Genomic DNA, 26,240 nt, shown 5'->3' with positions numbered 1-26,240 from the left:
CAGAATATGCCCTATGAGTAATCATCATCAGACACTAGACAGAGGTGGAGTCACGGACAGGAAGGAAGGGGCCCAGAGACACAGTCCGAGCTACAGTAAGAAAGGGCGTTCAGCCCCAGGGCAGCTGTCCGTTTCAGCCTGAACACTGCAGTGTGATGGCTCCCTCCTAAATGGCAGTGCACACAGCCATTAGAGCACACAGAGCTGCCAAAAGCACACACAGCTGCTCGCTGTCAGCACAATCAGTACAATGCAGCTAAGTACATCCACGCACATTTTAATACAATGGGTAGCAGCCATGATGCATCGAACCATAACTCCCTGGCCAAGGTCCAAGGCTGGGTATTTTAATGTGCAGAGGCAGAAAGAGTTGATTTCTCCCATGTACTAAGGCACAAGCAGAATAAATCTCCCCCTGCTGTTTGGATAAGCCAAAGCCACAGCACAGCTCCCTGACAGACAGTCAGAGGAGTGGGCGTGAGGTAGGCAGCCTGTTCCCGGGCATTCAGACACGCACACATGCACACAAAAGCACACGCACACACGCCAACGAGCGCAACAAAATGTACTCTCTCTCTCTCTCACACGCGGCCGGGCTCCCGCGCCCACGCCGGTCTCGCGCGGGCGACCCGGGCGTCCGCCGGCGGCGCTGCTCACCGGGGCCCAGGAACTGGCAGCCGCGGGCGCGCACGGCGGCCCACAGGTTGGCCGAGAGCTGCTGGGGGTTCTGGTGCTGCAGGATGAGCTCGGTGACCGTGCGCTCGCCCAGCGAGCGCCCCGCCCGCATGGCGCGCACCCGCCCCTCCTCCTCCACCAGCTGGCAGTTGACCAGCGTCACCAGCTTCCGCTGCATGGGCCTGCTGAGCACGCTCTGGCTGAGGGTCGTGACACCTGGGGAAAGAGCGGGAGAGCGCTCAGAGTCGTTCCACACGCTCACTTTCACAGCCGCATCAGTAACACGACTGCAGAGGGAGCCGGCATGACCATTTACATTCCACTGAATAATAATTAAGTCTTTTCCCATTTCCCTGTGGACACAAATCTGGAGGGATTTCTGGCATAACAAAATGATTATGAATGATTTCTTTCAGAAAGTAGCAAGTGTAAAGAAAGTATTAGGAGACATCCTCTTCTGTTTTACCCATAAAAAGGCACAGAGGATGCAATAAAACCTACGTCGAAATTGAATTTGTTGTGAGCATCTCCATACAAAATACGAAGAACAAATCCAGCACACAGTCCACTGCTCTAAGCTGCAATTATTATTTCAGGCTGGATTTTACTGAATGTTCAGAGTCTGGCTGACCTGATAATCGTGCTTCTTATGCAAAGCGTGTTCTTCTCAAAAGGCACCAATAAACCAACCACTTCAGCATGACGGTTAGCTTTTAAAACACTGATAGAAGAACATAATTGGGCTCCAAGTTTACAGTCAGTCCCACCTGTTGTATTACAGGTCTTAAAAGGTTGATTTTCCATTTCAATTACTATGAAATGGGTTCACAGTAAACTATAGAGCTTCCCAAGTCCTTATAGATATTGAAATAGTTTATTATTCATTTATTTTGTTTTTTATTTTTTGTTTCATTTTCATACTTAAGAAAATAACAAACACAAAGTGACAATAGCTATACTTATAAAGCATAACACATATTAAAAAATTGAAAACATATACCATGCTTTATATTTACATACTTAACCAGCTACCAAGATGTCTATGTCAGCAAAAAAGGAAATAAATACAGCCAGCTAGCTCCACACAACAGGAAAAAAGTGCAAGCTAGGTGATGATCTGGTTGGCTAGGCAACACAGTTACCTGGATGGGCAAGATGAGCAGACTTTCTATACAGTTTAACCTTAAAAAACCACACCACAACTGCAAGGCGCTAAGTTCTACATACACAGTCAAACTGTTATTGGCATAACTTCTGATCATGCATATTTCAGTTCTCACATAATTTCTGTTTTTAATAAGTGTGTCCCCATGAAATAAGAGACCTTATTAAATTATGGGGGTGGAATCTATGTGTGAAAAGTATTGTTACAGAGAGTTCCCACGATGCAGCAGGGCTGTTTTTTTCTGCAGTGACGCAGATTCTGCTCCTCTGACTCAAACCACAACAAATCAAAAATACAGAAAAACAGGAAATGCACACACCCTGCAGCGTGAGCTTTTTGTCCCTGCAGTCTCATACAGTGTTAAATTTAAAATGTGGGCCACTGTGAAAACCAGAGAGGTGCGTTAAGGGGCACAGAGCTGCGTGTTATTTCGTGAAGGCGGGGTCACCCCCTCCAGCTACCTTTTCCTCCACTGATGGGCTTCAGGTAGAGCGCCAGCTCCTCCACGCACTGCCGGGACGCCTCATAGTGTTTACTTTCCACCAAACTGCTCAGGGTCACCGTCTGGTCTGTCACCTGATTCGCAAAAACAAAGAAGAGCAAAACAAAAAATTACCGACACCAAACCGATCATCTGTTCTCTTCACCAGCCAAAATGAAACTGCTATTGGATGTACGCTCATGACCCCTGAGCATGCCCCCCTGAGCGCCCCCCAGCCCTGCGGCCGCGCTCACCTGAGCCCCCACCAGCTGCAGCAGGGCGCAGTTGACGGGCAGCAGGTCGATGTCGGTGCTGATGGCGGTCTGGTCGAAGGGGCAGGCCTTGCGGTGCAGCTTGTGGAGGCAGGTCTTGCACACGGTGTGGGAGCAGCCCAGGCTGATGGGCTTGTGGCCGCTCCCGTCAAATTCATTGTAGCAGATGGGGCAGGATAGGAACTCCGTCCACTGGGCTGCCTGCACCGGCATCCTGTCACCTGCTGCGGGCGCTGCTGCACTCAGGTGAATCGCATGCTGGCTCGCCGCAGCACCTCACGCACAGCTGAGAGCAGGGCGAAGGACAGAGAGCCACAGTTAGCACCTCACACACAGCTGGGAGCAGGGCGAAGGACAGAGAGCCACAGTTAGCACCTCACACACAGCTGGGAGCAGGGGGAAGGACAGAGAGCCACAGTTAGCACCTCACACACAGCTGGGAGCAGGGGGAAGGACAGAGAGCCACAGTTAGCACCTCACACACAGCTGGGAGCAGGGGGAAGGACAGAGAGCCACAGTTAGCACCTCACACACAGCTGAGGCAGGGGAAGGACAGAGAGCCGAGTTAGCACCTCACACAGCTGAGAGCAGGGAAGGACAGAGAGCCACAGTTAGCACCTCACACACAGCTGGGAGCAGGGGAAGGACAGAGAGCACAGTTAGCACCTCACACACAGCTGGAGCAGGGGAAGGACAGAGAGCCACAGTTAGCACCTCACACAAGCTGGGAGCAGGCAAGACAGAGAGCCACAGTTAGCACCTCACACAGCTGGAGCAGGGAAGACAGAGAGCCAATTTAGAACTAAAGAACATTTTAGCAGCAGGGGGAAGGACAAGAGCCACAAGTTAGCACCTCACACCAGCTGGAGCAGGGGAAGGACAGAGAGCCACATTAGGCAACTCTACACAACGGAGCAGGGGAAGGACGAGAAGCCTCAGTTAGCACCTCACACACAGCTGGGAGCAGGGGGAAGGACAGAGAGCCACAGTTAGCACCTCAACACAGTGGGAGCAGGGGAAGGACAGAGAGCCACAGTTAGCACCTCACACACAGCTGGGAGCAGGGGGAAGGACAGAGAGCCACAGTTAGCACCTCACACACAGCTGGGAGCAGGGGGAAGGACAGAGAGCCACAGTTAGCACCTGCACTGCAAGATTAATCCACTCAAATTTAAGTACACAGGAATCTGAACAGCATGCAAAGTGATAACCGGTAGTTGTCAATAAACTAATAAGTAACTTATTTTACAGTCATTGGCTTGGCGACTTAAACGTCTTTATGAAGTTAGAGATCCTGTAATTCCGTTTCCATAGAAACGGAGAGTAAAAGCACAATTTGTAGGGCTTGTAATTCTTATTCAATACAGAAGGTCCTTCTGGAAACCGAAAAATCCTGCGCTGCCATTCAAGCAACACAAAATTAAATAAATGTTTTCTGGTCAAAAATGTGAGTCTGAACATCCATGACCTGGACAATCTGAGCACAACTTTAATGAAAGTGCACAGTATGGATACTTATAAGATGACATGGTTCTGTGAGATCACTGGGGCCATTACACAGGACCAGCAAAGCAGGTGCAGTTTTACTGGAGCCATTGTCCACTTTCACAGAGCAAAACAGTCCCTGAAAGCACCCCTATTGTATGCCTCTCAACATTGCACCTCCCCTCCTCTCTGCCCCTCTCCTGCCTGCTCCCAACACAGCATTTCCCCTCCCCTCTGCCCCTCTCCTGCCTGCTCCCAACTCGACCCCTATCCTGTTTGCACAGACATGACCCATGACCCCCTCTCACTGCCCGCTGCCTTGCTGTGTCACCCTGTCTGCACTTCCCTCACTCTCTCCTTACACAGGCCCTCCCACTCTAGCACTTTCTCTACCCCTTCAGCCAGTCACGCCCCCTCTCTCCTCTCCTCCATATCTGGCCACGCCCACTGTCCATCTGAATTTCCAAGTACAGAGTCCCCGCTGACACCGGTAAGGGAACTGGTCCCATCTCCCAGCCACCTGATTTACACCGTGCGTCACTCTGATTTACACTCTCTGCACCCTGTCACTGAGCGCCAGACTATAAATACAGAAAGGGAACCAAAGAAGACAGGGGGAGGGAGTGCGAGAAAGAGCGAGAGAGAGAGAGTGGGAGAGAGCATGCTGTCCTAGCGCCAGTGATGGTCACATGTTCTCAAACGTTTTATAGCAGAGATATTTATAACAATCATCACAAAGGTCAGACACTTCAATTCCCTGACAGAGTAATAACTATTTTGAGGACAACTGTACTAAACCCTGCAATTTACCATACACACAATAGCTGTAACAATAAGGGCAATTGCTCCAGATATCCAGAGAATACAGGAACGGCACAGCAGTTCCCATTAGCTTATCAGTTTCAAACAAAGCTGTACAGGTCACACCACTCACTCTTCTCTGCAGACCTTCACACAATTATACAGCATGATGTGAGCTTCAGATGTTGGAAATGCCGTAGGGCCATTCTAACAGAGCAGATGAATGAGGGCACACTGTGGACTAAAGGTAGTGTGCTACCACAAGTGATAGATGGACTCAAACACACTGAAACTTGAACCCATTCATGTTGTGCCAATGAGTCCCTTAAGAGCAAGGATCTCAAACTCAAATCCTGGAGGCCTTCTGGTTTTTATGTGTTCCTGCACTTAAGTGCTTAATTTAAGTTACTGATTGACAAAAAAAGCCAACACACCCTTTATTCCAGGCCTAAACTGGCTGCTGATTGAAATGAAATCACGAAAACCAGCTTTTTGTAGATTGTAACCCTCCAGGACTTGAGTTCGAGACCCATGCATAACAAGTTTACACCAGCACTTCACCATCTTTGGTTAGTTCATCCATTAGAACGTCTGTCTTATCTTACAGACAAAAAAACTGAGGCCATGGCAAAAATGAAAAACAAAATATTCCTCCCTAAAATCATCAACATAACGTTTATAACTAAACTGTACGCTTCTGAATGACTTGATAATGATGCTTAATCTTACATTTTGAAAATTAATAAAAAATAAACTTGCCTTCTTTAAAAGCAAACAGCTTCAGAAATATATTTCTTAAGTTTTTCCATGCAAGTGAAGTGTAACGTTCAAAACAGACAAATGTGAAATCTAACCGGCTATTTGCATTTTTTATTTCTAATATGCTTTTTTAGTCTATACGATCAATCAACACGTGGGCTAATATTTGATCAGAGTTCATGAAACGTTGAAAGCGTAGAGATTTTACTGCATTAACGATAAAATCATTTAGCCTACCGTCCAGGGTCTGAGGTTATTCTGCCACACCCGCGTGGACAGCTCCGTGCTGATCTTGCGAGTCATGTCTCCGCGAGACGTGTTGAATATATGGCCACGGGCTTCACGCAACAGTTGGGCTTACAAGTGCTTTCCACAATTAAATTAGCACATGTGACTGCGTTTGGTGGGAGTTTTTACTCTAAATATTACGGAGGCTTCACACAAGGTAAGCGGTTTTGAAAAAAAACCCCAAAATTATTTCGCCTCGCGGTGGAAGGCAAACTGCCACTTCCCGTTTTTCAGCGTCTGGTTGTCAATTGAGACAGCACGTGCACAACGTGTTAAAACGTCATACGATTATGAAAAAAGGATACCTCGATCAAGTAAGTATTTCTCAGATTAGCCTTTTATATTTGCCTATTTGACACCATTACAATGTAATATGCACTTTTCACATCAATAGATATAAATATAACATGATGGGTACCAGTTTCCGCGTTTTATAGCGACACACTGAAATCAAGCTGCATCAGCTGTAACTCACACTCGGCTTTACTCATATTGCATCTCCCGTTACACGAGAGAATCGGGGAACCACCTCAGGTTCGTAAACAACAGGAAGCATTTGTTCACTCTCATGTGACAATCGTAGGCGAGGCCCCTGAAACCGCCTCGCACATTACGTACAGGGCGAGAGGCACGGTTCACTTCACAAAATCACATGCGACTTAATCACGATCATTTGACAGTTTCCCCAAGAAAAGGTCAACACTTTTTTGCTGCATGGTTTATTAAAAAAATATTAACAGGTGGTCCTGGGTTCTGTTCGTAAAATCTCTACATTACTACATTTCCTTCAAGATCATTGCTGAATATCTGTATTTTATCATTTCAAAAGTAAATTAACATCTGAGAAATAACCATAAATAACAGGTGAGTTCCTTGATTTGTACCACCAAAAAACTTTAATTGCAAATGACATGTAGCTCACATTCTTCTTGGCGCAGGCTAAATTCCCAACACTGCAGTACTTTATTACTATTACTTGCATGAATGGGAACACATATTGTGGAAGTCTGTGGGGGGTGGGGGTGGGGAGGGGGCTTGAGCATAGGATTGTGGGTTGATGGGCAGCCCCTCATGCACCCTGGCACATTCCCCTTTTTGAAACTTAACCACTGGAATGCAGGGTGCACGACCGCCATGGTTTTGTATTCATGCGACAGACCCTATGTTCAGGCAGTGGTATTCCTCCCCAGTACAGTGCCCTGTACTCATCTGATCAAATAGAATACCACATCTCTGGGGGATCAGGACAACTCTGGAAACGTTATGTTTACAGTAAAGAATATCTGTTTTTAATTCAGCTTTGCCTTTCATTGATCCTCTACACCCCTAATGTGAACAACCATAACTACAAGACCAAAAACTTCCATGTCACAAGACTTTTTATTCTAGAAATGCCCTGCTGGAAGACTTAATATCCAGGAAAACTATTTTAACTGCTATAACCTTGAGTGGAGCCAGGGACGAGTATTCAATTTATAATATAACAACATTTTTTGTTGTTTTTGGTTGTTGTGAACATAAGAACCAAGTTTGATATGATAAAGTGATACGTTGACAGTTGCCATGAAAATACTACCAGACTTAAAATCACCAAATTTATGATAAAATGTTCTACTACATAACACTGTAACACTAAACAAACCTTGACATCCAATATCCTGCAATCTCTTTAATAACAAAATAAAATTTAATTTCAAGCAAACAATGTACATTCAAGTATTGTTTAATGTGGCTTAACTTTCAAACTGGACAGAACATCTTTGGAACAGAATTAAATTTATTTGAGTGGTCCATGTCTGTGTAATGTGAACAGTGCAGTGATGCAATGACCTGAAAGGTACTGTTTTGGGTTCTAATATTAGCAATACTAGGTCACATGGAAAACATGTCCTATCCCTTTTATAGAGCATTGGGCAACACCAGGACTGAGACTGGCCACATTTTCGTGGAAAGACACTCAGACATCGCTCGCTCTCAGCTCAAGTGTCACCCAACCTAAAGACAAAGTGTTCTACCACTGCCGGCAATAGAAAGCTCTTCACGGCTCACCCTGCCAAACATGACGTTTCCACTTGTAAGAGAGCCAAGGCAACCGATGTGCACGCCATTTCCTTCCCCAGGGAAGCGAAATAAGAAACAAAATTGCGCCTTTCCCTATCTGAAGCATAAGAACAATAAGAACCCGTCCGCACTGACTGCATCTCAATGCAACAGATAGCAGGACACCAGCATCAGATGTGGAGCGCAGACTTAATCCCTCCCACTCTGCCAGTGTGAAGCATACTGAGTGTGCCCACTCACCACAGCATGTCACTTTCCAGCACTCCGGCCCGCACAGTCATCTGAGCCAACCGCAGTCACACTTCAGTACAACTGTCAAATCATGGGCCCCCGTTGAGCCTGCCGCCCGCAGCAGCCAGGCTTTAGGTGCGGTCAAAGCTCTCTCAGGACAATGTAGATGGGGCCTTAACACCATGGTCACTTAGAGGCATGAGAAAACCTTGGCTTCCCATAGGACACCCTTCTGCTGGCAAGGTAGGAATTCTAGTGTGAACTAAGTCCACCAAACTTCCAGGGATGTGCTTCTCCAATAAATCAATGATGCATTTCCTCTTTTTATGACCTTGTGTTGGTGGCTAATCCAAAGAGAAGCAGCAAATCAATCTTATGAATTAGTAAATAACGTCATGCTAACCAGAACTCACTCTAACCAATCAGATTGCAAGATTTTTCAGCTAAACCCAATCAGGCAAACTGTAAGAGTTCAGAGGAGAAGGAAATAAACTATCCTACTCAAATCTCCTATCCAAGTCAGCCCTTAATCTCTGCATCACATTTCCCCTGCTGCTAAATGGTATCAATGCATCCAGCTACATCAATCATGACTATTCATACAAATGGCCTGAAATGGCCTTCCCCTGTACTCTTAACACCCATATCCAGGAACTGGTAGCAGGAGAACAAATCATAAACCTGCAAGTAGTAGCCTAGTTACTGTGTGACACAAATAATGCAATTTGTGATGCAATGTCATCATATCATCAGTTGGGATAAAAGCATTCCAGATTGCAGTTAGTATTAGTAGCAGTTGGCGTGCTGAAAACAGGTGGGGTGTAAAACTTCCCTTTAAACTGATAATGGGTATCAACCTGTTTTCACTATATTTCCTTGATTAACAAGTGTGCTAATGATCTGAATAATCAATTGGCAGGTAACACACATGTTAGCGAGATTAAACAATAAATTCAATTTAGAAAACTTTGCTTTAATCACTATGTAAGCTTAACAAAAAAGATACACCTCTCTGTTATCCAGCACATTAGCTTCCAGCACAACCTGCAATAAATGCAATCTAACAAAGCCTGCGATTCAAGATCATTTAAATTACAAAATCTGCACATTGCACATCTTTGCCATGAATATTCTCCTTCTGTGAGTGCAAAGAACGAATAGTGGCCTACATGTATCCACTATTTTATATAATGTTGATCAAATTTGCAGTTTTTTGATGCAAAAAGAATTGCATTGCTTGTTCAATAGCCTAATTGAGGAGAACTGGTTATGTCTGATGGTGTTGAGTATTTTGTGAATGAATCACTGTATTGATTAAGCACTGCATTGAAAATGACTGGAAACACATCAAGACCAATAATCCGTATAAGGGGAAGTTTTTCACCCTGCCAGTTATCAGCTCACCAAAAGCCAGTGGTCACTGTTCTACCAGCAGAAAACATTAAGGGAACTCTCCCTGTTATGAACTCCTTTGACCAGAAAGTCAACTTTTAATCTCTTGCATCACTGAACTCAGGCATAGAATATACAAGAGATCTCTCAGGACCTCAGACTGTTTGGAGTTTCAACACAGCACACAGAATGTCTTATTTAACACTTTACATCAGTCTTCTGGGCACCAGAATACCAGTTTATGTTTGCTTCACACCCAGTCAGAGAAAAGAAAAATCAACTGAGAGGGAACCCATATTTGACAAGTGTGGCAGTATAGCACAATGGTCCAGGAACTTGGCTTGCAACTCCCAGGTTGTAGGTGAGGCACTTCCATAGCAACTTTGAGCAAGGTACTTAATCAGAATTTCTGCAGTAAATTACCAGTAGGATGGATTGTATGTACACATTAACATTAGCTGCTCTAGACAAGTGCAATGTCAAATGTCTGAAATCTAAATGTACTGCTCTCGCAAAGGCCAGGAACATATGGGAGAGGGCATGTTCGCACATGAATTTTCCTTAAAAGTTTCCACAGAACTGAATTACAGCGTCAACCATTAGTAAGAGGTTGGATTCATGCATCAGCTTGTAACACTCTCTGGTCTTCAGTTAAATAAGCAACTTTGTGAGCAGATCTTGGTAATGTGAATAATAATATTTTAACAACAATATATAATTTATCTACGTTAAAGAATTCAACATACAAAGCTCATCAACCCACAAAACACTTTCAGAGAGTAGCACAGTTCAATCTTTTCTTTTGGATAAATAAATACATATATCTACGCAATGTTATTGAGTCTTTTTAAGATCCTCATCTCATATCCTCTTTGGCTTTGCACTTACTATCAGGTGTTCTGTGTACATAATCGCACTGCACAGACGCAATGACAAAATATTTGGCACAACTACTTCCTCACTAAGTGGCAGGCAGAATCCGAAAGTGAAATTATTGCGCCCGAAAATAAGTAACTAGCATAAAATTAATTCTTAACTGAGCGTATCAACACCATTATACAACTTAGCTTCTCACTTCATCGTTAAATAAGCCTTTGCTACAGTAAATATGATTGCTCAGTTGCATTATGTTCCGCTCAAAATATGGATTTAATATAGTAGTGTAGCACCTAAACGATGCCACAGTAACTTACGACTGCAGCTTGCTTTGATGCTACCTGGAAACACGAACACGCGCCTAGCATATTAGAAACGATCTAAGATAAATTCGCCCGCGCTGTTTCCAGAAAGGCAGTCTTTTGGGTGCAAACGCATCCCCGTTTTCAGGAAATTTCTCGTGCCCCATCGCGGTCACTTGGTGATGACGGCTGCAGGAGATGATTGCAACTCTGTGCACTCGCTGTTGCTTTGCAATGGAATTGGCTCAGAAACAAAATTTCTTTAAACATTCATTGCTCATATTGATAAGGCAAACATTAATTATTTTTTATTCCCCTGCTGATGTTACATAACCACTGTAAGTCCCGCCTAAAAATTTTGCAGCACCCATCATAAACGTTACTGTCGTACTTTGAAAACCTGCAATAAACTCGCAACTCTTAAGTCACTTACCCCAGGCACTACGGTAAGAGAGTAATATCCATCGTTTTTTGTTTTTTTTCGACCAGGAGGTGAGAAAGGAAAATACTTTATCGGCTGCAACTTCACAGAAGCGACAAAACAATAAGTTTTTCTTTTGAAAGGTGGCTGTCACGTCATGTCATGACAACAAATGTAAAATGTCATTTGTGTCAATTTCAGTGCATTTTCCCTGGCTACGCGACATCTTCGCTCAGGTTCACTCCCTTGGTTTGACAACCGGGGAGCTCCCTGCCTAGTATCACTCCGCTGAGTCCGTGTACTTGACGCGCGCCGCGGGCAGAGGCGCACAAACAGCCACGGCGGCGTTGCGGGACCATGCCAACTCCCTAAAATAAATGCCAATTTCAGATTGTGCCATTAAAGCTCACTTGTCGTGGTCGTGCATATATGGCACTACTTTCGTGTGGTGGGCAAGGATAAAGATGTAAAGGGGCAAAGCCGGAACAAGCCGCTTTTCGAGGCGTAGGCTGCATCTGTTTTAAAGAGACAGGATACGATTCGAAGCTGTGAGAGCTATGCTAAGTACCACTTTGGATTTGGAAGCTAAACTGTTTTCATACCTCTGCAATCGACATTTAAAAGTTTTTCGGTTCGTTTGGAAGGGGATTATGTTTTGATTAAACTATGTGAAAAAACAACCATCCGCTACTAACAGGCAAGCCATTTGCGACACATATATTATGAAGTTGTTGGGCTCTCTTTGGGAAAGAGTGAATGTAAATGACAAGTACGGAATTGCAAGGGTTAACAGTATCTAGGTTTTTTCTTAGGCTCAATATTCGTCGCAGATACTGTTGGATTGTCTAAAACACAGGCCTATATGCTTTACAATTTGAGGTAACATAGGTCGCCTGTATTTACCACACGTTGTCAGACCCCAGCTCTCAGCAACATGCAACAGCAGTGCCACTTTTTTCCTCCATCTTAAACCTAGAACTGTAATAGGAAGGCTAGTCACTGCAGTGCAATTATGTGATAATGCAATAAAGTCAACTTTGGGTGCTTGCATTTGCAATGTGTTGATCCCTTGCATTACATTGTGCTCTGCAGTTGTGCTGAATTTGGCACGAGTGAAGTCCAGAGGATGAAGCCTGCTTGCTGCTCTCCGCTCCCCTGGCATTTCCTCATTCATAATAGAGGAGCCTTCCACTGCACACTCACAAACACAAACACAAACACCTAGCATCGAGGCCCGTGTGTGACCTACTTTACATACAGCACTGGGTGCTCCATCCTCTCGGTAAGCATTCAGGAGGAACTGAGGACAGTGGATTCAAGAGTGCCTCTCAGGACAATAACGTGTTGAATAATGGGTTAAAACTAACATGTCAGAAAATGTACAAGGGAAGTTTCAGGGTTTCATCCTGATTTCCTATACAGTTCATTCAACAATTTCTTCTCTGCAGCATTACAGGCAAGCCTGTAATATATAGAATTGCATATAAAAAGGTGTTAAGGTATAATTAACTATTTATTGCTTTATTGTGTGTGGGTAATTCATTCGCTGTGAGCTAATATAATTTATTTGGGTGGCTGTTCAACATTACACAGATTTCTCCTGCTGCATTCTGGACACACCTGATAAGCCAATATATGGTTCAGATAGGACTTTGATTTTCTCAGTTAGGGATATGACTAATGCATCCATTTTGTGTAGTTAATTGGTTTGCCTACCCTTGGTACTGAAACATACATTACATTAAATTAATGTAAGAGGACTGACAAATAATTATCAAATCAATTATTTGATGACTGTGACAGGGATGATTTAAAAGGGAATATTTTAGCACTATGTTTAAAATGACAAGAAATAATTACATACATGGAAATTCATCAAAATTGTGCAGAATTGTCAGTGACTTTCATCCACATGTTACTTTATGGACTTACTGCTTAATATGGATCGATAATGAAACATAATGTGTTGTGATTGTTGCCTGTGTTTTGTTATTGTGGCCAGGACAGTAACAAAATTTCCAAGGAAGGGAAGAGGTTCAACTGGCAATGCAAGGTATGATGCCAAAACTACAGATCAGCCCCCTGGGTATCTGAGAGCGAGCAGCAGACTGAGCTTTCTCTGAGCTGAAAGAGGGCGATGTTTCTGGAGCAGAGAGAGGGGCTGAGCGGAGGCAACCCTCTCAGACATGCCCGTGAATCCACTCATACTGTATTCATGCTCGCTGATGCGCAAAGAAGAAGTTAAGTCACACTCAGGGCATGCCACCCTCCCCCCTTCCCTTTCCCATATCTCTCTCTGTCTCTCACACACACAGACCCCAGGCCATCCACCCAACTTGCACGCAATGCTCACTGGGGACTCCTGCTGTGCATCTTTTAGGTCACATCCAGAAGACTCTCGGATCAGAACCATGTTATAAAGGCTAGACCACTGTGACTTGGTTCCAGTGTGAATTATCATGCCAAGAACATGTCTGGGTTAGGGTCCTCTTACAGAGCTTCCTCTGGAGTTCCTTCATTCCCTCTCCATGAGCAGGCATGTGGCAGTGATGCAAACGGCTCCATTTGGGTGAAGGTCGCACATCATTATGAGCTAACTGGGAAGTTGTGCATATTGAGGTTAGCTGCCAGAAGAAGCATACACAATTGAGACTGAGGTGCTGTGTAATACTGCAGGTCAATATTCTTCATCTATTGTATTTCTGTTTCTAATTCTATTTACAATTCTAAGGCCAGAAGCTCACTTCCTCACAAGTGTGTAAAATAAATTCTAAAGCTGTGGCGGCAACCCAATTAAAAAAAAAAAACATTTTTTAAAGATCACTATTTTTGTCTTCACAGCCTTCTTTACAAGTAGGCAAAACATCAGGGAAGGAAATGTCCTCTTCTTTTTAAACTTGTCACCATCAGGTTTCCAGGCTTTATCCAGTGGAAAAACTCTGCCAGTGTGGTACAGAACACTTACCCGGACAACCAATGCAACTTGAAAGAAAATTGCTAAGTGAAAGATTCCTTAACATAGCAAATGGGCGCAGTCTGGGATATACACCAGCAAGCTGGCATCAACACAGAAACCGTTTCCCCTGCACACTTAGCAACAGGACCCAGCTACCACAAGAATGGAAGGGGGGGGGGGGGTAACAGTGCTGGAGCAGTACTGTCTGACCTAAACTAGACAAAGCTACTGTGTTTAGGAAAATACTGCAACTCAACATCCTAACACAGAACAACAGTTACTGCAATCTGTCTTCTCAGAACAGCAAAAGTGTAAGCTTTCAACGCCATTTGTAGTACCCAGAGAGAATTTGTAAAAAAAAATTTGACAGTTTGTTGTTCCTAGTTATTCTTACACACACGGAACTAGGAGGTGGTTACATGCCCCCAACACACTGCAAGTGGGATACATGCTAAACATTTACACAGTTCTACAAACTTTGGGGAAACAATTGTCTCGAGTACTGTTCAATTTCCTCTTGTGTTTACATAAACATTTACATCAATGTTGGTTGATATGAATGGTGAAAAATCCATGATGAACCCATAAGGTAACATTCATGGGTTCAATTACTTGAATTTAATCATCAATTTAATCTTTAAACTAAGAGAGCTTGGTCAACCATATCAAAAGCTTTCAAGAGATCAATGAATAAAGTGGTACAATGTTGTTTGTGGTCTAAGGCTGGATGATGAGATTCACTACCAATGTGGCTGTGGCAATATTTCTATGACCAGATCTGAAGCCTGATTGTACTTCACTTAAAGTAATATTATCATGTATAAACCCTTTTTTCTGAGCACAGGCCTGAGATTTGTTTACAAATCAAAATTTTTATATAAATTGCTACTATTTCTAGTATCGAGTCAGTTGAGACATAAACCTAGCACATTCATAGAGATCATACACCACCATGTGGTCATATGGAAATACTGCAGTCTATTACAATACCAGAGCATACAGCATGGAAAACAATAGAAACATGTTATGAGGATGGAACTGAAACCTGAAGAAAAGGAACTTCAACTTCAAGCTAAATTAATGTCATGTCACAAGAGACATATTACAGTGGACAGCCTGGGTCAGATTAGTTGCTCAAGGTAGCATGTTATGATTCCATTCAAATGTAAGATGGTTCTCAACTACACTGCCAGGAACACCCGGATCAGTCTAAATAAATATTAGCCTTGCCTGTTCAAATCCATTTTGACAAACAACATGCAACACTAACTTATCACATCAAATAAATGTAACATATTGCATTACACTTCTGTCATGTGACAAGGTAACCAACCAACCAATACATCACTTTTATTTGAATCATTGACTGAAAATGAATTGCAGGTTTGGAACTGAGACAAATCATTTAAACTAGTGTGGTAGGACAGAACTGAATTAAAAATAATTTATAGTAAATACAGTACATTCAACTGTACTGTTGGGACCTGTTTCAGTTTCTGTTTCTTCTCAGCTTTCCTCAGCAGGTCATTGCGTGGTTGTAAGATGAGTATCTGATCTTCTCAATGCATCTTCTTCATCCCTGAACCTTCCTATACAAAAACCTAAATACTCATACTGTAGCAACCCTTGTAGCAAATCAGGGGATGATTAAATGGCAGGTTAAGAGAGTCAGGTTGGGGATTTAGCCAGGACACCAGGGAACCCCGTACTCTTTTCAACAAGTGTCAGGGGACCTTTAAAGGACCACAGTGAGTCAACACCTCCGTTTAATACATTCTGAAGTGCTCATACAGCAGAATATTACGGTGTACTTTAAAACTGTGGCTTTCAGTAAAAAATTTAGTTTATACAGTATGTGTTACAGTTAGAAGTGAAAGTGCAGGACAGATACTGAAAACATATTGGTAGCACATGTGCATCAAACTCTGGCCGCTAGACTCCATTCAAAACTCCAGCATTCCGACCAACATACATGCAGCATTTTTTTTTTTATTAAAACACGTGGTCTGTCATTAAATGAAAAAATAAATTGGTCACTTCTATGTTGGTTAAGAAGGGAGTGTTCTACAACAAAAACCTTAAACAACTTAAAAAGAGCATTTTGTAATTACATTTGTCAGAAAGGTAGTTTCGACATTCAAGAAACATTTTACATTAAAAAGCTGGAGGAGCCCGGTACGGTACCTCCCTGTTTACCAAGCAGGAGAACAGATTAGAGTTCACAAGCTTATCAGTCCCACATACAGTACACTTTACCTTTAATACACAGGCTGAAATCTACAACGGCAGCTACACACTGTAACCTGCAGTAAACATTAATAACGGCTTCGCACAGCAAACACAAGAAAACCCTTACAATCGCTCCAGTTAAAAAATACTTTTCACCTTTACACTTGTGTGGAATGGTTGTCATAAATGTACGTATTTATTTTTTAGTTCTCTGTTCATGAAATACCAAAGCAACCTTTCCATCACCAATCAATGGAAGAGGTGGAGGCAGGATACAAAAATACTGAGGGAACATTTTTTATTAAAAATCAGTTGTGTTGAAGACAATTTCTTCAGTTTCCTACATTCTATATAATGAATGCTCAGCCAATATTTGATAGTTTCAAGGGTTTTATACAAGCTTTTAATTCTGGAATGTTAAATTTTTTGATATGAAGTCAAATTCTACTGCAAGCAGTTAAAAGAACTATGGTATTACAATGGCATTTCAAATAAACTAAACTAGGCAACTTTTTTGGCCTATTTGTTATTATGGTTGTGCTGCTGATTTTTAGAATATGACAAGGTTATTGTTGTACAAGCAACAAACAGCCCTCTCCCACCTTCCAATTAAATCTGCAGTTTGTCATATTATCATATTAGAGATGTTGTTGTGAGAAGTCAATTAATATAAGATCTGCATCTATCCATCCATCCATTATCTAAACCACTTATTCCTGGTGTCAAGGTTGTGGGGGGGGGGGGGGCTGAGCCTTTCCCAGCATACCCTGGGCGAGAGGCAGGAATACAACCCTGGACAGGTCACCAATCCATCACAGGGCACACACACCATTTACTCACACACTCATACCTATGGGCAATTTAGAGTCTCCAAGTAGTCTGAGCTGCATGTCTTTGGGCAGTGGGAGGAACCCAGAGTACCTGGTAAAATCCCACATTGACACAGGGAGAACATGCCAACTCCAGACAGAAAGACCTCAGCTGGGACCCATTAAAATCACATTATTATTATTATTATTATTGAAACGTGAGGTGTGAGATAGGCAGCAATCTGTAAAAGGTAAAAGAGAAACTATATATATATTAGTCCTTTGATCAGCATCAAATGTGTTTCTGCCCTAAGTTTTTCTCCCACGTGCATTGAATTGGCCGTAGCCACAACAGGACACTGGTAAAGAAACCGTACAATGCAGCTCCTGCAGCTGTACCGATATATTCATTAAAATACATGAAGGGTATTAAACACACAACAGCACATGTCTCCATGTCACAGCACATAAGTATCAGAACAGTAGCCATTGCAATAATCTTCACATAGCACATTACAACGACTTTAGCCCCTTTTCCACTGCAAAGCCGAACGGTTCTGAGCACGGAGAGGAACGGTTCCAATGGTGTTTCCACCTGCCCAGCACGATATTTATGGCACGGTTAGACAACCGTGCTAAGTGCAGCAGAACCGTTCGGGTGGGCAGGCTTAATGACGTATTCACTGATTGGTTTCACATTACGCCAGTTTTGTGACTCCGCATGCGGCCTCTTCATGTCCTCTTCCGTAACCTAGGTCGGTGGAGAAGCTAATATAAATTAAAATGCAAATTCCGTCATAGTAACAAGATAAACCCGACAATAGCCATAAGATATACAGCAGTGAAAACGCTGCTTGCTGAATAACAAAATAAACGGGACAAAGTTTTAAAAAATGAGACGATGTCATTCTACAGTCAATATCTGGGACTAAATATTGAATAAATACATAATCTTACCATTGGTTTTACACGTGGAGATGTCCCTTTTGCGACTGAGTGGTCATATATTGTCTTGGACAATCCGTTTATGAAATATATTTCGCGCATTTGTGATGCCTACATTCAAAATAGCTGTGCATAATACCACACGTATTGTTTACAGCGTTGTCGCCGTTTTGAGTACAGTCTGGCTTGATTGACAATTCATTTATTCAGTAGGTGAGAGTATAAGCTTTCTAACGATGTAGCCTATAACATGTCTAATTCTGCTTTTGGAATAGCGTTTTATCAGTCAGCGTAACCAAAAATTTTCTTATCATCGCATTCACTTACGCATTAAGACGCTGCACCTAACAAAACGTTGTTAACGATTTTTTGTAATTTCTTGGAAAATACTATTATTATTGAGGACTTCTGGGCAAAGCTACGCCGTATATTGCCTGATAGACCTATCTGACATCGTTTTCTGGAGCAAAACAGAAGCGGATTGAACTTGTTGATTTACTGTCTCTGTCTGAACACAGATAACATTTCATCATTGCTATGTAAGTATTACTGCTCAAAATGTTTCGGTTATACACGTTATTTTTGGATTGAGTGTCTTTAAATAGGTTAGTGGTATTATATATTGTGGATATTTCACACTGTAATGTAAGCTTTGTTAGTAGTTTTTTGAATGCATGCAACAGTGATGGTCAGTGGAGGATACGCTAAAAAGAAAAAACAAAAACAGACCAAAATACACAGAATCCTCGTCAGCCAACGAAACATAACATAACAAAAACAAAACAGTATGGGGAGAGACAACAACTGGCGCATATTACATTCACAACGGGACGCCGTCGCTGATCCACCGCGTCACTTGCTGCCCTCACTACATATTTCCTAGTCCTGGTTTTAGCAGCCCAACGGTGGAAACAGAAACGGTAACCGTTCCCACGAGTACTGAGCAGCACGGAACGACACGGAGTGGCCCTGGTAACGGTTCGGCCCTACGGTGGAAAAGCGGCTGATCAGAGGGACCAATCAGTCAATGGCTTAGTTACTACTGTTACTGTACCTACAGAGTAGTACTCAAGGACGCACACAACAGAGACAATGACCCGCACTCCCCCCCCCCAGGTCCTAACAGGGCCTGGGGCTCAGGGCCCCCTCCTTGTGGCTGCTCACACCTCCTCAAACATGTTCTCCAGACTGCTCTTGCCATGGATGTCCCTTAAGTGGCGCCGTAGGCCAGGCTTGTGAGCGAAGTGCATGGCGCAGTAGTTGCACTTGTGCGGCTTGTTGCCTGTGTGCAGGTTGAGGTGGTCCTGCAGCGTGGCTTTCTGGGAGAAAGTTTTGTGGCAGAGCGGGCACTGGAAGGGCTTGATGCCGGTGTGCACGCGGATGTGCCGAGTCAGGTTGCTCTTCTGAGAGAAGCTCTTCCCACACAGAAGACACAGATAGAGTTTATGCTCCTTCAGGTGCCCCACGTAGTTTTCCAGCTGCTGGAACACACGGTCGCACTTCCTGCAGAAGTAGATCCTCTGGAGCGGGGAGTCGTGCTCCGCGAGGGCGTCCCTCGGCATCCTGCTGCTCTCCCCGAGTCCAGGTGACTCACCCCCCTGTAGCTGGAGGTGCTGAGCGGCCAGCATGTACACATCCCCCCCCCCAAACTCCTGGTCTTGGGAGCTATCTGCCACACCTGCCCTGGAGTGGGAGGGGCTTCCTGTTGGCGAGTCTGAGCTACTGTCTTGCTGCTTGATCCTCAGTGTGCCCATGTTGGCAGCTTCTGTATGAATGATCTGAACACTGTCCTCGGAGTCTAGGTCATATTCCGCTCCCTCTGGGCCATGCTCCCCAAGGGACTCAGCATTTAGGTCCTCTTTTTCTTTCAGTGGATAAGGGTCAGGACTATTTTCCAGCTTTAGTTGTGCCAGAGTGGGATCCAAGTACTGGGAGACAGCTCGTTCACACTTTTCTACCACATGGCTCATCTGCAATGCACTGGCCGCCATCAGGTAGGTGACCAGTTCTCTCAAGGGAAACTCCAAGACGCCAGTGTAGCAGCAGAGCAACAAGCGTCTGCCCACGTCTGCACTGGGCAGCACCGACACCTGTAGCTCCCGGGTGTCGTGCAGCAAGAACTGGTCTCGCAGGAAAGCAGAAGAAGCTGCCAGAACCACTCTGTGTCCCGGGAAACGGAACCCGCCAAGGATGAGAGTGACGTCACAGAACCGCCGGTCCTCCCGCAGAATGTTCATCTTCTCCAAAACTGTGTCACCATGGCCTGCGAACCGGAACTGAAGAACGTCTGAGCTCGGCGTCATTTTAAATTCTGCTGTAAGAAAGAATATTTATCTGACGTGTGTGTAAATGAATATCAATAAAAACACTGCCACATTAAAGTGGTGGTACTGTTACTACATCCAAACCCTACCCTACCAAGAATGGCAAGCAAAATGCAGCTAAGCACGAGCAATCTTCGTAACGGAGCAGCATTTACAATTTTAAAAGCTTGTTTGAAGTTACACTTATCCTGCTCCATTCAAAAACCTACCGTAATCTTAATTATGAGCTCTTAAAATGACACGCTAAAATTGACATTTTACTGTCGCCAAAGCTCATCCTACTTGTGAACTATTACCCCAAGATACATCAAATTTGATTCACAACACATTAGAAGACGCGACTTTTTGTAAACTCTACAGCAAAAATAAGAAAAATTAATTATCTCGATCATCAAAGCCAACTAAGATAGCTAACCACTAAATCAACCTCATAAACTGGGAGCAAACAAACCAAATGATTGACAGGTCAGACACAATTGACTAGTTTCTGGATTACTGAAACGGACACATTGTCGTGCCTTCAGAAGTATTAATTAAACCGTTACTAAACAATACATTGCCCCAGTCAGCGTATATTTCCTATTTCAGCTATAAAGAGAAAGTTTGGAATGTACTATCATACATTATATACCCAAATGAACTATTAGCCGGAGGATTTTCGGTGTCGACCCACTAGCTAAAACATTATTCTCACTTGGTAAGGCAGTCTGGTTGTTCTTCGCTTTAAAATATGTAGCCTAACAGTTGCGAATGAATCGTTAGGCCTATAAGACCCCTGCAAATGTAAGAAGACTGAAAATTTTGATGTATCAGACTGCGTTAGCTTCTATTCAACCCCCAAGAGAAACTCTTCCTTCATAAAGAATAATGAGAAGACCTCTGGATCTACTTCCTACTTCCTGTGCATCTCTCTCACACTCCACGTCTGGAAGCCTGGGCGAAATTTGGAACGGAATACTGCCTCCCGTGAGAGGATTTAAGCACAATTTATCATCAAATGTTGAATCAGACGGCTACATTGTCTGCGTGTTTTGAGGCGCGGTAAATTTCAGTCATCTGACTTGTCAAGTTGTACGAATAAAACACGTTCCATTCATTTATGTACGCTACACGCATTCACAAGCAGACACAATAATCCAGGGTAGGACAGAAATTTAATGCTACGCCATACATTTATTGAGCGTGAGATCATTGTTCACATTTGGAGCACATAGGCATTCTGTATCCTAATGGCTTGCACTTATTGCTAAAATCGGGAGAAATGAGAGGTTGGCTATCTCATAGAAATGAGCAGCGATTGTGGTGCAATTAATATGATGTAAAACAAGCAATTTGCCTAGCTAGCCTATTTCATGTAGCCTACCTACATTTCATGTTTTTTGTTTCCGATAAAGGCGAATTGGCTCCGCGGTGCCCGATAGAATTTGAATGTCTAGCAAATAGGCCTGTCCATGTATTGCTAGTTGGTTAGTGGTTATGGTGGTGTTTTTTTTTTCGTCAGGAAGCGTATGCTACCTCATCGCTACGGAGCTATTCATTTATGTAGCCTATGCTTATTATTGGCAGCAGGAATAGCCTACAGTTTTAGCATTGCTAGAATTTGGAACTGTACTTCATACAATGTCCGTGGCCGTAATAGTCAACAGGTAGCCTACTCTTCACTGCGGACTGCACATCCATATATAAGATTTTTTGGAAATAACCATGCGTAACTTAGCGACATATTACAAATCCAAAAAAGCACTCAATTGTGTTTAAAAGCCTTTATTCCAGAAAATTAGAACAATTTAGCTTTCATGGGTGTGTGGTCACAAACAGGAAGCACATCATCCTTGCATAGAATATTAGGCATACCAAACACTGATTAGGCTATATTGCGCAATTGCTCATAGGGGAAGAAAAGTGAAAAGAAAATAACATGAAAAATGGGTGCTCAAAGAGGAGAAAATAATAAACGGCGGACAAAAACAATTAAATCTTGATAAACTAGTAAACCGTGTGACACCCACAGAAACTCTGTACTGCATGCCCAAAATACCATTTTTCAGATTATGGAATGATAGGATGTACAGTTCGTAATCAATGTTTGGAGATGTTAATCATTACAGATAGAATGCTCATATGTGCACTGTGCAGCACTGTTTTTTGTTTTCCGTCCTCTGCTTTTATTTTATGGTTTTGTTTTACTTTGTGATTTCCACTTATTTCCCTTTTCGCGCCCCGGTTGGCCACTTGTTTTATTTCTACTGTTTCTTTTTCATTCCGTATTTATTTCTTTGAATTATTTAAATAAATTTAGATTAAAGATCCAATAAATCAAACATTATTAAACATTAGTACTTTCGCAGTTTATCATGGGAATAATGAAATTCGTTAGAAGAATAATCAGATAATTTAACTGTGTGACAAATGTTGTAATGTTGAAACTGGACCAGAATTTGACTCAATGCAACTTTAAGTGTCTCCTTCTGTGCCACTGAAAGTATGGCAGGCATTATATGAATGTAAGCCAGGATTCTAAAATATTTCAGTAAGAACATACTGTACCGCTAGGAGGCAGCCAGAGAGACTGCAGTCTGAATCAAGATGGGCATAGTATACCTCTAATGAACATATAAGATAAGAATAAACAGAATATGAAATATAGGAAATTACAAACTGTGAAAATTACTGTCATTATTTTAAATGGTTATCTAAGTTGTAATGATTCTTATGTTTTCGATATCTAAGCTAAAATATTTTGTGTTGTAGTCTGTATTTCCGGTCACTTGTCTCCCCAGTACTGTCTCTGTGTCTGTGTTCCCTGAGCTGCTTCACTCCCCTGTACTTGTGTGATTTCACTATTCGGGTGGTTCCGGGTTTTCGTGGTTTCCCCCCTTCTTTCCAGTCTCGCTTTACTTTCTTCCTGCTGATTTCTAGTTTTACTAATTTCTACTAATCCCTACTAACTTATAGATTGTAAAGTACTAACCTCACTAATATACTAACATGTGAATATTACTAATGGACTAACACACACTAGTTTTGGGTTTTTGATCGTTTAGATCACTATACTAATACATTAACCAGTCTCCCCTTTTCCATGCTGCGCTGTAGCTCCGCCCCTTTTCTTTCTAGCCTGCTCTAACGCTGAGTTCTGCAATTGCCTGCACCTGTCTCTTGCTCTAACTGCACCTCTCTCTCTCTGCACGTGTTTTACCTGCTAAACCCAGGCCGTCTGTTATCATTGTTGTCTATGTGATTCCAGTCCGCGTTTTGTCAGTCCCCTGTCATTTAATTAGTTATCCTAATGTTCTTCACCTGGATGTTGTTTGTTACTCCGCCCTCACTCACTTAACCCCTCCTTGATTGTTATCTTCCCCAGTGTATAAATGTCAGTCTTTTCCACTTGTTTCTTGTCAGAACGTTGATCAGATTCATTGTGCCGATTATTTGTAAGCCTTTGTATTTTGAGATTCTTGCGACACCCCTTTGCCCGACTTCGAGTTTGCCTGCCCCTTTTGGTTTTGTTTGATCTGGTTCGACCTTCGCTTTTCTTTGACTTCTCTTTTGCCTGCCCCTTTGTACCTTCGCTATCTCTGATCACCTGGCTTCGAACTTCGCACGGAATAAAGACAACGTTTTCTTGGATTCCCTGGTCTGCGTGTGGGTCCTTACTCTGAACGTAACAGTTGTATTTTGAGATTCTTGCGACACCCCTTTGCCCGACTTCGAGTTTGCCTGCCCCTTTTGGTTTTGTTTGATCTGGTTCGACCTTCGCTTTTCTTTGACTTCTCTTTTGCCTGCCCCTTTGTACCTTCGCTATCTCTGATCACCTGGCTTCGAACTTCGCACGGAATAAAGACAACGTTTTCTTGGATTCCCTGGTCTGCGTGTGGGTCCTTACTCTGAACGTAACAATTTTGCTTTGATATATTTTAATAATAATATTATATTTAAATATGGCCTGAAGTGATGAATATGTTATGTTAGTCAGCTCTGTTTCTACAAAGCTAATATGGTAGCTTGGATGGGCAGATAAAATATTTGTCCTTTGTTATCTTTTTATATGATATGAAAAATATGAATATAAAACACCATCCATTCAAAGATAAAAATAATAATCAACTCTTGAATTGGACATTAAAAAATGTTTAAGGGGATTGATTCCTATAATTAGTAGTAATGAGCCAATTAATGTTGATTCTGCTTTCCTTTTTTTCAGTTGTGGGCCAAAAATGGCTATGTTTGTACAACTTCATTTAGACTAACATTATGTCCCAACCTTTGAAATAATCTGTTCTTTGTGAAGTGTTTTACTGGGATATATAAAAAGTTAGGTCTAGTATTGGTGTGTAAAATTCCACAGACATTCCTGTAGTCTGGTTCTCATTTTTAAAGGGCTCAAATGTCTGCGTTCTCTTGACCTTTAGTGGTTCTTAGTAAGCATGGGTAATGTGTTTCATTGTCCTGTTTGTAAATGCTTGTTTTGCACCTGGTTTCAGTTTGCATGATTATGAGTCCTTAGTGAAACTGGTGCAGTGGGACAGAAGCATAAAAATAATTGCCTGGTTTTTACCTATCTGTCAAATTGGTGGCCAGAATCAGGCCAGACTCTCAGTGAGCCCAAAAAACAAGGTGTTTTCTTTGGGTCAGAATTGGTTTTTTAAAGTAAAAACAAAATTCTCCAGGACCAGGATTCTAGACTGTCTGCACTAGCCCAAAGCCCTCTGCCCTAAAAAGGTAGAAGCCCACTGTGGAACTCCATCCCCTCACACCCACCTTCCCACTGACTCCCTTCCCCAGAGCGTGCGAAGCGCATTCCTCTGGGCTCCTGCCACCCTGCCACTCAACAGGAAAGTGAAAAATTGTCTACATTTGAACACCTTTCTTGTAAAATCTTATCCTTTCCTCAATCTGTGACCATGCCAGTCTGCCGATCCCAACTGCGAGTGTGCTTGCACATGGAGTGATCATATGCACACTGATATTTTTCCTGTGAAATTCACCCTAGGCACATCATGTACAGTAGGACTTGAGAGTATTCCAACAAAAATAATTGTTACCAGTTTGTTATCATTATGTGGAAGAGGTGTGTGTGTTTATGCGGTTTCATCTTATAATCTCTTTTATTATAACGCCTCCGTTCTGTCTTTTTATGAGATGTCAGATTAAACCTTCCTACACAAAGGATTGGTAGGGAGGACACTGTAGTAATGGGAATGTTATAGTCTACTTTATATGACTGGTTCCAGACTGGAAATAAAATCTGTTAATAAAATATGTCAAAAAAGAGTCAAATTTGACCTGTCGCGCAATGAATTGCAATATGCATTTCTATTGCATACTATTCCTTGGCTCTGATTTTGGGATCGTTTATTGAAATGTTTACCTCTTAACATTTTACTTTTGTATTTTTCCTGATGACGACCATACACTGTTGGCTGAAATGTAATTGCTTTGTTAAGACATCATTGAGAGCACTGAGATAGCGTACATGTATGTTCTTTAATTCAAGCAAGGGTTTCAGCCATTGGATAGGAAGCAGAACATTACGGTCCAACAGTGTTTCACATTCCGTGCTACGAGAGCAAGATGGGACCCTGTTTCCCATTGCAGAGCCTCCCCTGTGGAAGATCACCTGTGGTCTATATTGAAACTAATGGAGCTGTAGATGATGGTCTGCATAGACAGAACCGAATAACATGTTTACACACGCACGCACACACATACTGTACTTTGACCGTGGTATGATTGTTGGTGCCAGACGTGGTGATTTCAGCATCTCA

The 26,240-nt window shown here is 42.8% G+C and overlaps 2 protein-coding genes and 1 long non-coding RNA gene across 6 annotated transcripts in view; 1 reads left to right on the top strand and 2 right to left on the bottom strand.

The window, feature by feature from the left end:
* rc3h2 (ring finger and CCCH-type domains 2) overlaps nt 1–11,455 on the bottom strand; it is a 28,462-nt gene extending 17,007 nt beyond the window's left edge. Inside the window, exons 1-4 of one of the 3 annotated variants that reach the window (XM_064309598.1) lie at nt 11,222–11,455; nt 2,576–2,879; nt 2,302–2,416; nt 658–891 (exon numbers count right to left, since the gene is read on the bottom strand). In XM_064309598.1, coding sequence (XP_064165668.1) covers nt 658–891; nt 2,302–2,416; nt 2,576–2,806 — 580 coding nt within the window. In that variant the 5' untranslated portion in view covers nt 2,807–2,879; nt 11,222–11,455. Of the gene's footprint in view, nt 1–657; nt 892–2,301; nt 2,417–2,575; nt 2,880–5,875; nt 6,517–11,221 lie in introns of those variants that run through there. The other 2 variants (XM_064309600.1, XM_064309599.1) reach the window with 2 other exon arrangements.
* Nucleotides 11,456–11,669: 214 nt separating this feature from the next.
* Nucleotides 11,670–15,941, top strand: LOC135240214 (uncharacterized). The gene is made up of 3 exons (XR_010325617.1): nt 11,670–11,906; nt 12,302–12,491; nt 13,212–15,941. It is a non-coding gene; the product is annotated as an uncharacterized LOC135240214 (long non-coding RNA).
* A 197-nt stretch (nt 15,942–16,138) lies between these two features.
* LOC135240213 (zinc finger and BTB domain-containing protein 26-like) lies at nt 16,139–21,370 on the bottom strand. Of its 2 annotated transcripts, none has more exons than XM_064309601.1 (2): nt 21,167–21,370; nt 16,139–20,462 (listed from the first exon to the last, which is right to left on the bottom strand). In XM_064309601.1, the coding sequence occupies exon 2, from the start codon at nt 20,449–20,451 to the stop codon at nt 19,309–19,311; it is 1,143 nt and encodes a 380-aa protein (XP_064165671.1). In that variant the 5' UTR covers nt 20,452–20,462; nt 21,167–21,370; the 3' UTR covers nt 16,139–19,308. The 2 variants fall into 2 exon arrangements, with proteins under 2 accessions (XP_064165671.1, XP_064165672.1); XM_064309602.1 differs by having other exon boundaries at nt 16,139–20,459.
* Between the last annotated feature and the right edge of the window lie 4,870 nt (nt 21,371–26,240).

This window comes from Anguilla rostrata, chromosome 14 (genome assembly GCF_018555375.3).
Source record: "Anguilla rostrata isolate EN2019 chromosome 14, ASM1855537v3, whole genome shotgun sequence".
NCBI classification, from domain to species: domain Eukaryota; kingdom Metazoa; phylum Chordata; class Actinopteri; order Anguilliformes; family Anguillidae; genus Anguilla; species Anguilla rostrata.
Note: the sequence above shows the minus strand (reverse complement) of the source record. Positions and strands in the feature narration are given on the sequence as shown.